Genomic DNA, 14,041 nt, shown 5'->3' with positions numbered 1-14,041 from the left:
CACTTTTATGCAAGCAATCATATTTTAAATTCTAAAACCATGAGTGATATAAACTAGTTATAATCTTACAGATAAAGAACTATATGCTTGGATGAAGTGCGTGAAGGGTCAGCCTCATGATCACAAACATTTAATGCCAACTCAGATTATACCTGGTTCTGGTAAGTATAAATATACATCACTAGTATAACAGCTCTTGGTTGTGTCAGATTATATGAGAGTATAATAGTCCATTTAACCTTGAATTGTTTTTGCTCATAGTCATTCGAAATGGGCTGTATAATAAAGCTAGGATGATGATTCCAGCCCCAATGATGAAAAAAGCCATAGAGGAACCATTTTAGAAGAGAAAGCTAGAGTGCAATGAAAAAGCCTATTGGATTTATAATGCAAGCTCTAAGTTTTTTGAGCACACTAAATTTTTAATAATAGAGTTGAGAGAGAACAGGAATAGAGAACATGAATTTGGTTGAATGATCAAACCTGAAATAGATTGAGGAAATGGAGAAGGTTGAAAAAGGACTAGAAAACCTCCAGTGTTTGTTATTTATTAAACATATCATAGTATGAAAAAAATTTATAGTCTTAATAATTAATGTTAACCTTTTTATTAACTGCCTTTTTATTTTATAGTTTTGACAGATCTTTTAGATGTGATGCATACTCTTAGAGAAAAATATGGTATTAGATCCCATTGTCACTGCACTAACAAACAGAATATACAAGTTCCTGCAATGAATGGTGTGTCTCAGGTGAGTAAAAATCTCTTTAACTATTCAAATAAAATTCTTGGTTAAATTAATCAACTTTGTTAACTGAAATGTATGATTTATGTTTGTGAATTGTCTTTGTTACTGAGTCAGAATTTATTATAACTAGTAATTTTAACTATGAACAATTGAAAATAAAGTATTAAAAACTTAAATTGTTCTACTCTTGTAGGTTTTGCAAAATGTTCTTAATCACAGTAAGAAAATATCTCTGTCCATACCTGAGTCTCAGCAGCAAAATATCCCTCAGAAGTCTGAAAATAATGGCAGCAGAACCCCAGAGAGTGATATAAGCACAGACAGCAAGTTAACTCCTCCAGAATCCCAATCACCATTGCACTGGTTAGCAGATCTCGCAGAGCAAAAAGCCAGAGAAGAAAAGAAAGGTAAATATAATTAATTGTGTATGTGTTAGAGGATTATAGTATAACGAACAATGTACTTTTAATTTAGAACAATTTGCATTTGTCAGTTGCTTGCATTTGTGGCTGAAGTTCAATAAAAGGTTTGTCTTTTCTCATCAGTAATTTTGTGCCTTCTTGTGATTATATCAGAATTAGTTATAGGATCGTTTGTGGTTGAACATCAATAAAGCCACCAGGGTAATAGATTTTTAACCTACCTATGCTTTCTCCTGTTTTAGCTATAGCGTTTTTCATTTGTGACAAGTACAAATTAAGCTACATGTCTAAGATGTTCAGAAAGGCCTTTTCATATCAAACTGTTTAACTCCATTTTGAGGGATCTAATCCATCCCTGGTGTGCATTCAGGGGAGTAAATCACTGGTGCTACAGTTTTTACCTCTCACTGTAAAATACAGGGTATCAGTTTTGTTTGTTTAATTGTGTCAAAATATTTTATTTCAGAATGTGACATGTTTTATTTTAGAAAACGAAGAGGTTGCCCTTGAAAAACAAATTAAAGAAGAGAGTGAACAAGACAATCCTGATTCTCTGAACAGAACATCACCTCCTGTGTCCCATTATAATGAACAAGGCTCAACCTTACGGGATTTGCTGACAACAACAGCCGGCAAGCTACGTGTAGGCTCTACAGATGCTGGCATAGCTTTTGCACCAGTATATTCAATGGGAGCCCCAGTGAGTGTGATGCCAAATTTTTTTGCTTTATTACGTGCCCTAAATTCAGATGATTTGGAGACTTGGCTATTGGCTTTTGGCTGTGAACTGCACACTAAACAGCTGCAGAAGACACACATGTACCAAATTACTAAGCATGTTCCAATTTGTATTATAACTTAAGCAGGAGTTTTCTGTCCTTTTTTCCCAGGTAAAAATGGTTGGTGGAGGGAGCTTTTTGATGCTATACAGGCCCTAAGATACACCTTCCAGAATTTGAAAACCATAGGTCTAAAAATATGCATATACATATGGAAATGAATTTTACATTATTTGAAATATTTAGAAATTAAATTTTGCTTTAATCATTCACCAGAAAAAAAGCAGAATAATGTATATGGAGATTCCACTTACCCATCCTTCTGCCCCAGGCCTAAAACTGTATAAACTGTAGGAAGGCCACTGTTCTGGGTTCTGTATCCCTGGAATTTACTCTCTCTCATGGAGACCACCAAATTTCTAGTACTCATCTGTCAGGAACACTGTACAGACTGGGGATTCATAACTACTAACACAACTGCATATCCTTGAACAAACAGATGTTTGCATTGGTGGTACGCTGTGTTAATGGTAAACTGAGACAGCCCTGGAAACTGAAAATGACTGGGGCTTTCTCCACTGAGCCGAAAAAGAAACAGATAGTACCCTTCAGACCCAGTCCAAGGCGACCCTCCAGCTCTCCCAGGAGTTAAAGTTCCTCGTAATTTTAGCTTGTTGGAAGAACTTGAAGAAGGACAGAAAGGAGTAGGCGATGGTACTGTTAGCTGGGGCCTTGAAGATGATGAAGATATGACACTTACAAGGTGGACAGGCATGATTATTGGGCCACCAAGGACAAATTATGAAAACAGAATATATAGCCTGAAAGTAGAATGTGGACCTAAATACCCAGAAGCTCCTCCATCAGTTAGATTTGTAACAAAAATTAATATGAATGGAATAAATAATTCCAGTGGAATGGTGGATGCACGGAGCATACCAGTGTTAGCAAAATGGCAAAATTCATGTAGCATTAAAGTTGTACTTCAAGAGCTAAGACGTCTAATGATGTCCAAAGAAAATATGAAGCTTCCACAGCCTCCAGAAGGACAAACATACAATAATTAATTTTAGTGGATCTCAAACTTGTCTTAAATCAACAACCTTCTACTCATGTTAATGTCTTGCTTAAGTACCACAATGCAGAATTCCCACACATTAAGTAAAAGAATTCCAGCTGGTAAACATGACCCGGATGTTTGTAAGAATATATATTTTTTTTTTATTTTATTTTTTTTTGTATAAAACTGCATCTTCTTTATTTGCACACTTCAATTTCAGAACAAAATAAACCAACACAATACACAACATCCAACCCCATTGTCAAATGAGATGGGGCTCATGGCCCTTCTTACATCCTGCCTTAGACACAAGGACAGGAGGGAGAGAGGGAACCGCTAGACAACAGTAGATGGAGCCAGGTGGGACAGAGCCACTTGGCCTGCTGTGGGAGTCAGGGGAACACTATACAGTGGGTACAAGGTTTGAGGGCAGAAACACCTAATCTACTTCTTCCATGCAAGATGCATCTTTGTCACCTTCAAGGGGGGGGATCTCATCAGGAACAGCAGCACTGGATTCCTCTGCTGTCACTTCATCTTCATCAATGCCTAAGCCTAGCTTGATCATGTGGTAGATACAGTTTAAGTGGGTCTGGGGATCGTCGAGGGAGAAGCCAGAGGAGAGCAACGCGGTTTCATACAACAGCACCACCAGGTCCTTGACTGCCTTGTCATTGTAAGAATATATTTAATGTATGTACACCCATTACGTTTTTAGGTAACAGGAGGAAAAATGCAGCACAATTCTTTTTTCTCTTATCAAGGCACTGTCCTTTAAGCATAAACCTGGAGTATAATATTGCTGTTTTCAGGTTTACAAGATGAAAGCATGGCAAGAAGTGTCAAATTGCTATGGAAGGATATGTGTGTCTGAAAACTAGTTTCAAGAAGGAAAACCATAAATGGCATGTTTTATCTACTTGCTTAGTGAAAGATCTGCAATTTAAATTGTTTAAAGTAGCAGGTACAATGAATATTGTTGCAAATTGTATTAATTTTTGAAGCATTGTGGGTGCTGACTACTAGTAGTATCAAAGGATTGTTTTGATACCTGTATTTATAATAAAAACAAGTTGGGAGGTGTCAGTGAAAAAAAAAATAGTAAACTGAAGTGAAAGTTTAAAAATAATAGTGTGTAGGAGTCGTATATATATCCCCTCAAAATAAAAATTTTTTTCAAAAGTTTTGTTCTGTTTTAATAGAGTGGCAAAAGTGGAAGGACTATGCCAAACATTCTTGATGACATAATTGCTTCAGTCGTTGAAAACAAAATTCCACCAAATAAAGCCTCCAAGATAAATGTAAAACCAGAGCTTAAAGAAGAGCCTAAAGAAAGCAGAAAACCTCCCATGTATGAAAGCAATAAATTGTACAGTGATATACCACATTCTTGGATCTGTGAGAAGCATATTTTATGGCTTAAGGATTATAAGAATAGTGATAATTGGAAGCTCTTTAAGGAGTGCTGGAAACAAGGACAGGTGAGTATTTTAAGCTGATTTAAGTACACTCTTAGTTGAGCTAAAGCTAGTTGAATAGGCAAAATGATTCTTTCCAAAGAAATAGTAATAATCACATTTGGGGGAAGATACCAAAAACACCAAAAAAAGGTTACCACAATGATTGTTTCTGAATTCCTGTTTGTTTTTTTGTTTGTTTGTTTTTTTGTGGGGTTTTTTTTGGCCAGATTTATATAAAATTAACAGGTAAACTGATTATTTGATGTTATGTTTTTGATCTGTTAGTGAAGAAACATTTAATAAATTCTTGTATTTACAAAAGTCTGGTCCCTCCGTCTTTTAAAGATTTTTTATCTTGGTTGAGTTAATAAATTCATACCTATTAAAATGTTAACCAATATTAGAGCTTTTTTCTTGAGCCTATAAAATGTATAGATGTTGGTGCATTTAATGTTTATCCATAGAGCATTTATTTATAAATTAGTTCATCAAATCTTGAATGACAGACTCCTCCATTATATGATTCTGCCCTAATAAAAATGATTTTTTTTACTACAGTTTCATATAATGTTGGATATAATTCAGATAAACATTAATGCAAAAATTATGAACAACTTTAAGAATATGTATGACTTAGTATTATCACTAATTTATTTATTGCTTTCTGGAATACTTAACTTTCATTTAACTATGTTCATTTGACAAATAGTTATTGAGCACCTAGTAAGATCCAGTCTTTGTGCTGGGGAAGTAAAAATGAGTAAGATTTGATTAAGAACTTTTTTAGTGCAATAATTCTTAATCTTTTTAGATCACTTATCCCTTTCAAAATCTGATGAAAGCTTGCTTTAGTTCTCTTTCCCCAGGGAAAAGATACCTGTGCATTGGTTATAGTCACAATTTTGCATATACTTTTTTGGTGGGGGCTCCATATATTTCTTTGAAGCCCTGAGACCATCATTTCGTTGCAGTTTAGAGTATTTAATTGTATATGGGCTTCAAGTAGGAAATGGCACACAGATGAAATATTTTTTATAAATATGTTAGATGTTCTAAGAACTTTGTTCGAGGTGCTGTGGTAACCCAGAAGATGGAATGACTAAGCTTAGGGTACTAGTTCAAAGAGGCTACTCTGAATGATGTTTTCTCTGCTTCAAAGATTAAATGAAATTTTGTTAGATGGAAAAGGCTGGAGATATTCAAGCATCAGGTGTTTGGGGAACTGTAAGTAGAGTGATTTTTCTGGAACATGGAGTTCTGTAGAAGAGTGCTGGGGAAAGGAGATCATCAGGGGAATGATGATGAAGGGCCTTTATACCCCATGCCTAAGGAGTCTGAATTTTGTCCTGTATGTGACAGTTTTAACTTAGGAATCACATTGACATTTTTTTTTTTCCTTTTTTTTTTTTTTTTGTTCTTTTTTTTTTTTTAATCATCATTTTATTGAGATATATTCACATACCACGCAGTCATACAAAACAAATTGTACTTTCGATTGTTTACAGTACCATTACATAGTTGTACATTCATCACCTAAATCAATCCCTGACACCTTCATTAGCACACACACAAAAATAACAAGAATAATAATTAGAGTGAAAAAGAGCAATTGAAGTAAAAAAGAACACTGGGTACCTTTGTCTGTTTGTTTGCTTCCCCTACTTTTCTACACATCCATCCATAAACTAGACAAAGTGGAGTTTGGTCCTTATGGCTTTCCCAATCCCACTGTCACCCCCCATAAGCTACATTTTTATACAACTGTCTTCGAGATTCATGGGTTCTGGGTTGTAGTTTAATAGTTTCAGGTATCCACCACCAGCTACCCCAATTCTTTAGAACCTAAAAAAGGTTGTCTAAAGTGTGCGTAAGAGTGCCCACCAGAGTGATCTCTCGGCTCGTTTTGGAATCTCTCTGCCACTAAAGCTTATTTCATTTCCTTTCACATCCCCCTTTTGGTCAAGAAGATGTTCTCCATCCCACGATGCCGGGTCTACATTCCTCCCCGGGAGTCATATTCCACGTTGCCAGGGAGATTCACTTCCCTGGGTGTCTGATCCCACGTAGGGGGGAGGGCAGTGATTTCACCTTTCAAGTTGGCTTAGCCAGAGAGAGAGGGCCACATCTGAGCAACAAAGAGGCATTCAGGAGGAGACTCTTAGGCACAAATACAGGGAGGCCTAGCCTCTCCTTTGCAGCAACCGTCTTCCCAAGGGTAAAACTTATGGTAGAGGGCTCAACCCATCAAACCACCAGTCCCCTATGTCTGTGGTCATGTTAGCAACCATGGAGGTGGGGTAGGCGAATACCCCTGCATTCTCCACAGGCTCCTCAAGGGGGCACTACATCTTTTTTTTTTTTTTTTTCCCTTGTTTGTCTTTTTTCTTTTTTTTTTTTTTAACTTTCCCTTCTTTTTTAAATCAACTGTATGAAAAAAAAAGTTAAAAAGAAAACAAACATACAATAAAAGAACATTTCAAAGAGACCATAGCAAGGGAGTAAGAAAAAGACAACTAACCTAAGATAACTGCTTAACTTCCAACATGTTCCTACTTTACCCCAAGAAAGTTACATAATATAGCAACATTTCAGTGAACTTGTTCCTACTACATCCATCAGAAATTAACAGACCATAGTCATTTCTGGGCATCCCCAGAACGTTAAATAGCTTATCTGTTCTTCTTGGATTATTGTTCCCCCTTCCTTAATTGCTCTCTACTGCTAGTTCCCCTACATTCTACATTATAAACCATTTGTTTTACATTTTTCAAAGTTCACATTAGTGGTAGCATATAATATTTCTCTTTTTGTGCCTGGCTTATTTCGCTCAGCATTATGTCTTCAAGGTTCATCCATGTTGTCATATGTTTCACCAGATCGTTCCTTCTTACTGCCGCGTAGTATTCCATCGTGTGTATATACCACATTTTATTTATCCACTCATCTGTTGAAGGACATTTGGGTTGTTTCCATCTCTTGGCAATTGTGAATAATGCTGCTATGAACATTGGCGTGCAGATATCTGTTCGTGTCACTGCTTTCCGATCTTCCGGGTATATACCGAGAAGTGCAATCGCTGGATCGAATGGTAGCTCTATATCTAGTTTTCTAAGGAACTGCCAGACTGACTTCCAGAGTGGCTGAACCATTATACAGTCCCACCAACAATGATTAAGAGTTCCAATTTCTCCACATCCCCTCCAGCATTTGTAGTTTCCTGTTTGTTTAGTGGCAGCCATTCTAACCGGTGTTAGATGGTATCTCATTGTGGTCTTAATTTGCATCTCTCTAATAGCTAGTGAAGCTGAACATTTTTTCATGTGTTTCTTGGCCATTTGTATTTCCTCTTCAGAGAACTGTCTTTTCATATCTTTTGCCCATTTTATAATTGGGCTGTCTGTACTATTGTCATTGAGTTGTAGGATTTCTTTATATATGCAAGATATCAGTCTTTTGTCAGATACATGGTTTCCAAAAATTTTTTCCCATTGAGTTGGCTGCCTCTTTACCTTTTTGAGAAATTCCTTTGAGGTGCAGAAACTTCTAAGCTTGAGGAGTTCCCATTTATCTATTTTCTCTTTTGTTGCTTGTGCTTTGGGTGTAAAGTCTAGGAAGTGGCCGCCTAATACAAGGTCTTGAAGATGTTTTCCTACATTATCTTCTAGGAGTTTTATGGTACTTTCTTTTATATTGAGATCTTTGGTCCATTTTGAGTTAATTTTTGTGTAGGGGGTGAGGTAGGGGTCCTCTTTCATTCTTTTGGATATGGATATCCAACTCTCCCAGCCCCATTTGTTGAAAAGACCATTATGGCTCAGTTCGGTGACTTTGGGGGCCTTATCAAAGATCAGTCGGCCATAGATCTGAGGGTCTATCTCTGAATTCTCAATTCGATTCCATTGATCTATATGTCTATCTTTGTGCCAGTACCATGCTGTTTTGGCAACTGTGGCTTTATAATAAGCTTCAAAGTCAGGGAGTGTAAGTCCTCCCACTTCGTTTTTCTTTTTTAGAGTGTCTTTAGCAATTCGAGGCATCTTCCCTTTCCAAATAAATTTGATAACTAGCTTTTCCAAGTCTGCAAAGTAGGTTGTTGGAATTTTGATTGGGATTGCATTGAATCTGTAGATGAGTTTGGGTAGAATTGACATCTTAATGACATTTAGCCTTCCTATCCATGAACATGGAATATTTTTCCATCTTTTAAGGTCCCCTTCTATTTCTTTTAGTAGAGTTATGTAGTTTTCTTTGTATAGGTCTTTTACATCTTTGGTTAAGTTTATTCCTAGGTACTTGATTTTTTTAGTTGCTATTGAAAATGGTATCTTTTTCTTGAGTGTCTCTTCAGTTTGTTCATTTCTAGCATATAGAAACATTACTGACTTATGTGCATTAATCTTGTATCCCGCTACTTTGCTAAATTTGTTTATTAGCTCTAGTAGGTGTATCGTTGATTTCTCAGGGTTTTCTAGATATAAGATCATATCATCTGCAAACAATGACAGTTTTACTTCTTCTTTTCCAATTTGGATGCCTTTTATTTCTTTGTCTTGCCGGATTGCCCTGGCTAGCACTTCCAGCACAATGTTGAATAACAGTGGTGACAGCGGGCATCCTTGTCTTGTTCCTGATTTTAGAGGGAAGGCTTTCAGTCTCTCACCATTGAGTACTATGCTGGCTGTGGGTTTTTCATATATGCTCTTTATCATGTTGAGGAAGTTTCCTTCAATTCCTACCTTTTGAAGTGTTTTTATCAAAAAGGGATGTTGGATTTTGTCAAATGCTTTTTCAGCATCTATTGAGATGATCAATTGATTTTTCCCTTTCGAGTTTTTAATGTGTTGTAATACATTGATTGTTTTTCTTATGTTGAACCATCCTTGCATGCCTGGAATGAACCCCACTTGGTCATGGTGTATGATTTTTTTAATGTGTCTTTGGATTCGATTTGCAAGTATTTTGTTGAGGATTTTTGCATCTATATTCATTAGGGAGATTGGCCTGTAGTTTTCCTTTTTTGTAGCATCTTTGCCTGGTTTCGGTATTAGATTGATGTTAGCTTCATAAAATGAGTTAGGTAGTGTTCCATTTTTTTCAATGTTTTGAAAGAGTTTGAGTAAGATTGGTGTCAGTTCTTTCTGGAAAGTTTGGTAGAATTCCCCTGTGAAGCCATCTGGCCCTGGGCATTTATTTGTGGGAAGATTTTTGATGACTGATTGGATCTCTTTGCTTGTGATGGGTTGGTTGAGGTCTTCTATTTCTTCTCTGGTCAGTCTAGGTTGTTCATATGTTTCCAGGAAATTGTCCATTTCTTCAACATTATCCAGTTTGTTGCCATACAGTTGTTCATAATATCCTCTTATAGTTTTTTTAATTTCTTCAGGATCTGCAGTTATGTCACCTTTTTCATTCATTATTTTGTTTATATGGGTCTTCTCTCTTTTTGATTTTGTCAGTCTAGCTAGGGGCTTGTCAATCTTGTTGATCTTCTCAAAGAACCAACTTTTGGTGATATTTATCCTTTCTATTGTTTTTTTGTTCTCTATGTCATTTATTTCTGCTTTAATCCTTGTTATTTCTTTTCTTGTACTTGGTTTAGGATTGGTTTGCTGTTCATTTTCTAGCTTCTTCAGTTGATCCATTAGTTCTTTGATTTTGGCTCTTTCTTCCTTTTTAATATATGCGTTTAGTGCTATAAATTTCCCCCTTAGCACTGCTTTTGCTGCATCCCATAGGTTTTGGTATGTTGTGTTCTCATTTTCATTCGTCTCTATATATTTAGCAATTTCTCTTGCTATTTCTTCTTTAACCCACTGATTGTTTAGGAGTGTGTTGTTTAACCTCCAGGTATTTGTGAATTTTCTAAGTCTCTGATGGTTATTGACTTCTAATTGTATTCCATTGTGGTCAGAGAATGTGCTTTGAATAATTTCAATCTTTTTAAATTTATTGAGGCTTGTTTTATGTCCCAGCATATGATCTATTCTGGAGAAAGTTCCGTGAGCACTAGAAAAGTATGTGTATCCTGGTGATTTGGGATGTAATGTCCTGTATATGTCTGTGAAATCTAATTCATTTATCAGATTGTTTAGGTTTTCAATTTCCTTATTGGTCTTCTGTCTGGTTGATCTATCTATAGGAGAGAGTGATGTGTTGAAGTCTCCCACAATTATTGTGGAAACATCAATTGCTTCCTTTAGTTTTGCCAGTGTTTCTCTCATGTATTTTGTGGCACCTTGATTGGGTGCATAGACATTTACGATTGTTATTTCTTCTTGCTGAATTGCCCCTTTTATTAGTATGTAGTGGCCTTCTTTGTCTCTCAAAACATCCCTGCATTTGAAGTCTATTTTATCTGAGATTAATATTGCTACACCTGCTTTCTTTTGGCTGTAGCTTGCATGAAATATTTTTTTCCATCCTTTCACTTTCAGTTTCTTTGTGTCCCTGTGTCTAAGATGAGTCTCTTGTATGCAACATATTGATGGTTCATTTTTTTTGATCCATTCTGCGAATCTATATCTTTTAATTGGGGAGTTTAATCCATTTACATTCAACGTTAAAACCGTGAAGGCATTTCTTGAATCGGCCATCTTATCCTTTGGATTATGTTTGCCATATTTTTCCCTCTCTCTATTAATATCCTTTATTGTACCCATACCGAATCTCTTTAGTACTGAACCTTTCTCCAAGTCTCTCTGTCCTGTCTTTGTTTCTCTGTCTGTAGGGCTCCCTTTAGTATCTCCAGTAGGGCAGGTCTCTTGTTAGCAAATTCTCTCAGCATTTGTTTGTCTGTGAAAAATTTAAGCTCTCCCTCAAATTTGAAGGAGAGCTTTGCTGGATAAAGTATTCTTGGCTGGAAATTCCTCTCACTCAGAATTTTAAATATATCGTGCCACTGCCTTCTCGCCTCCATGGTGGCTGCTGAGTAGTCACTACTTAGTCTTATGCTGTTTCCTTTGTATGTGGTGAATTGCTTTTCTCTTGCTGCTTTCAGAACTTGCTCCTTCTCTTCTATGTTTGACAGTGTGATCAGTATATGTCTCGGAGTGGGTTTTTTTGGATTTATTCTATTTGGAGTTCGCTGAGCATTTATGATTTGTGTATTTATGTTGTTTAGAAGATTTGGGAAGTTTTCCCCAACAATTTCTTTGAATACTCTTCCTAGACCTTTACCCTTTTCTTCCCCTTCTGGGACACCAATGAGTCTTATATTCGGACGTTTCATATTATCTATCATATCCCTGAGGTCCATTTCGAGTTTTTCAATTTTTTTCCCCATTCTTTCTTTTATGCTTTCATTTTCCATTCTGTCATCTTCCAGGTCACTGATTCGTTGTTCAACTTCCTCTAGTCTTGTACTATGAGTGTCCAGAATCTTTTTAATTTGGTCAACAGTTTCTTTAATTTCCATAAGATCATCCATTTTTTTATTTAGTCTTGCAATGTCTTCTTTTTGCTCTTCTAGGGTCTTCTTGATTTCCTTCATATCCCGTACTAGGGTCTCATTGTTCATCTTTAGTTCTTTGAGTAGCTGCTCTAGGTGTGTCTCTTCTGGTCTTTTGATTTGGGTGCTTGGGCTTGGGTTATCCATATCGTCTGGTTTTTTCATATGCTTTATAATTTTCTGTTGTTTTTGGCCTCGTGGCATTTGCTGACCTTGATAGGGTTCTTTTAGGGTTTGTAGACCAGTTGAAGTCCTTATCTCTAATTTATCAGATCTACAGCTTCGTGGAGTACACTTTCTCTAACTAACCAGCAGGTGGCGTCCACGAGCCACCTGTTCTCCACAAGCCAGATCTCCCCTGCTTAGCCTTTTTGGTGAGTGGGGGAGTGAGTCTTGTGGGGCCCAATTGGTGTCCCAAGCTTGCGTGTGTAGTTGGTGTTGCCTGCCCTGTATGTGGGGCGTGTTTCTGGGCAGTCGGGGAGGGGGGGTGGCCCTAACAATCAAATCTCCCTGATGATCCTAGAGTTTTAAAGCTACTGCAATAGTCTAATCCTTCAGTTCAGTCCTGCCACAGTTTGTCTCTGCCACTGACCCACAAGTCTTTGGTATTGGCGTATGGCTCCTGAGACTTGCAAGTGGGCCCCTCTTCCAGGCTGTGCACCCCGGGTCCTCTGTTGAGGAATGACTGTGCTATGTCACAGGTGAGTGCCGTCCCCCCAGGGCAGTTCTGGGCTGCTGGGCTGTGTTGGGAGGCTCCCAGTCTGCTCAAATGATGGCTGAATGGGGCTCTGTTAATTCACACTGCTCTACCTTCCCAAGTCTGGGACAATCAGCTGAGGTTGCAGGGAAGGCTAATGTCCACGCCCAGTTTTGTGGTGTGTGCCTGTTATTTGAAGCACTTCCGTCACACTGGGTTGTCTGGGGCAGCTCTGGGCTATGGGGCTGGCGATGGGCAGGAGTGTTTCCTGTCCACCAGGATGGTGGCTGTGAGCGGACACCCCCCTTTTCTTGGGAAGTTGTGTTGTTTAGTGAATTTTCTTAGCCACTGGATTATTGCCTTTTGTCTCAGAGCTCTCTTAGTTCTGCTCTTGACTTGACGTGCCCAAATTTCAATTCTTTGAAGCTTTCTGTATTGAGCTTCTTAGAGTAATTGTTTTAGAAAAAGCAAAAAGGATTTAAAAAAAAAAAAAACAAAAAAAAAAAAAACGGCCCTCCTCAGAGATCTAATGGGTTATTGAAATGCTAATAGACAAAGCAACCAGGGCCATTAAGGAAAGGTGCACAGGGCAGAGAGATCAGCCTTGCTTCGGGATTTGCATATGCGCCTCAAGGCCTGATCTCCGCCCTTCCCCTTTCTGTGTTCACCAGAACTCCAAAAATCCTCTGCTTTTATTTTGGGGTTTTTCGTGTTGTTTTTTTTCTATGCCTGTCTCCTCTCTGCTGGGCTGGCTGCTCTCAGAGTCTCTGGTGTCTGGCCTCAGTCTATCTATGGTTGGAGTTTGAATCAGTAGAATGAGTTTCCGATAAGAGCAGCCACTGCAATTCTCCCTTCTCCTTCCTGGAGCTGACAGCCCCTCCTCCCCAGGGACTGAGCCTGGCAGGGAGGGGCGCGGGTCCCCTGGCCGCAAAAACTTACAGATTTCGCTGATCTCAGCAGTTCCACGTTTTCATGAGTGTTGTATGAAGTATGCCCAAAGACAGATTGCTCTGTGGTGTCCAGTCCACGCAGTTCCTGGCTTTTTACCTACTTTCCTGGAGGAGTAACTAAAACATACAGCTCACCCGTCTGCCATCTTCACACATTGACATTTTAAACTGACTGTAAAGCAGGTTGGAACTTGAATTAGAGGGGAGTAATACCAGAGGCAGCAAGTCTTATTAGGAAGCCTTTCGATATTTGAGGAAGATGATATTGGTAGCCTAAGAATTCTACCTTGAATTATTCTAATGTACTAATTAATTTGACTCTCACAAGCTGCTGACTGCCATAAGAAAGAATGCCATGGGACTAGATAGGAGCATTACTGGACAGTAACAATAGGAGCTAGAATTAATATGTGAATTGCCAAAAAAATAGGTAATTATCCCATAGCTTAACCCGTTTTAAGGATTAGATGTATTGTT

The 14,041-nt window shown here is 37.9% G+C and overlaps 2 protein-coding genes across 9 annotated transcripts in view; both read left to right on the top strand.

Moving 5' to 3' along the window:
• JMJD1C (jumonji domain containing 1C) overlaps positions 1 to 14,041 on the top strand; it is a 424,199-nt gene that overhangs the window by 391,030 nt on the left and 19,128 nt on the right. For all 8 annotated transcript variants that reach the window (XM_037804073.1, XM_037804075.1, XM_037804078.1 and 5 more), the window contains 5 exons: positions 72 to 161; positions 634 to 752; positions 943 to 1,156; positions 1,660 to 1,871; positions 4,213 to 4,491. In XM_037804073.1, the coding sequence (XP_037660001.1) occupies positions 72 to 161; positions 634 to 752; positions 943 to 1,156; positions 1,660 to 1,871; positions 4,213 to 4,491 (914 nt within the window). The remainder of the gene's footprint in view (positions 1 to 71; positions 162 to 633; positions 753 to 942; positions 1,157 to 1,659; positions 1,872 to 4,212; positions 4,492 to 14,041) is intronic.
• LOC119510051 (ubiquitin-conjugating enzyme E2 variant 2-like) lies at positions 1,882 to 4,196 on the top strand. The gene has a single exon (XM_037804083.1). The coding sequence runs from the start codon at positions 2,700 to 2,702 to the stop codon at positions 3,015 to 3,017; it is 318 nt and encodes a 105-aa protein (XP_037660011.1). The 5' UTR covers positions 1,882 to 2,699; the 3' UTR covers positions 3,018 to 4,196.

Source organism: Choloepus didactylus, chromosome 15 (genome assembly GCF_015220235.1).
Source record: "Choloepus didactylus isolate mChoDid1 chromosome 15, mChoDid1.pri, whole genome shotgun sequence".
Lineage (NCBI taxonomy): Eukaryota > Metazoa > Chordata > Mammalia > Pilosa > Megalonychidae > Choloepus > Choloepus didactylus.
Note: the sequence above shows the minus strand (reverse complement) of the source record. Positions and strands in the feature narration are given on the sequence as shown.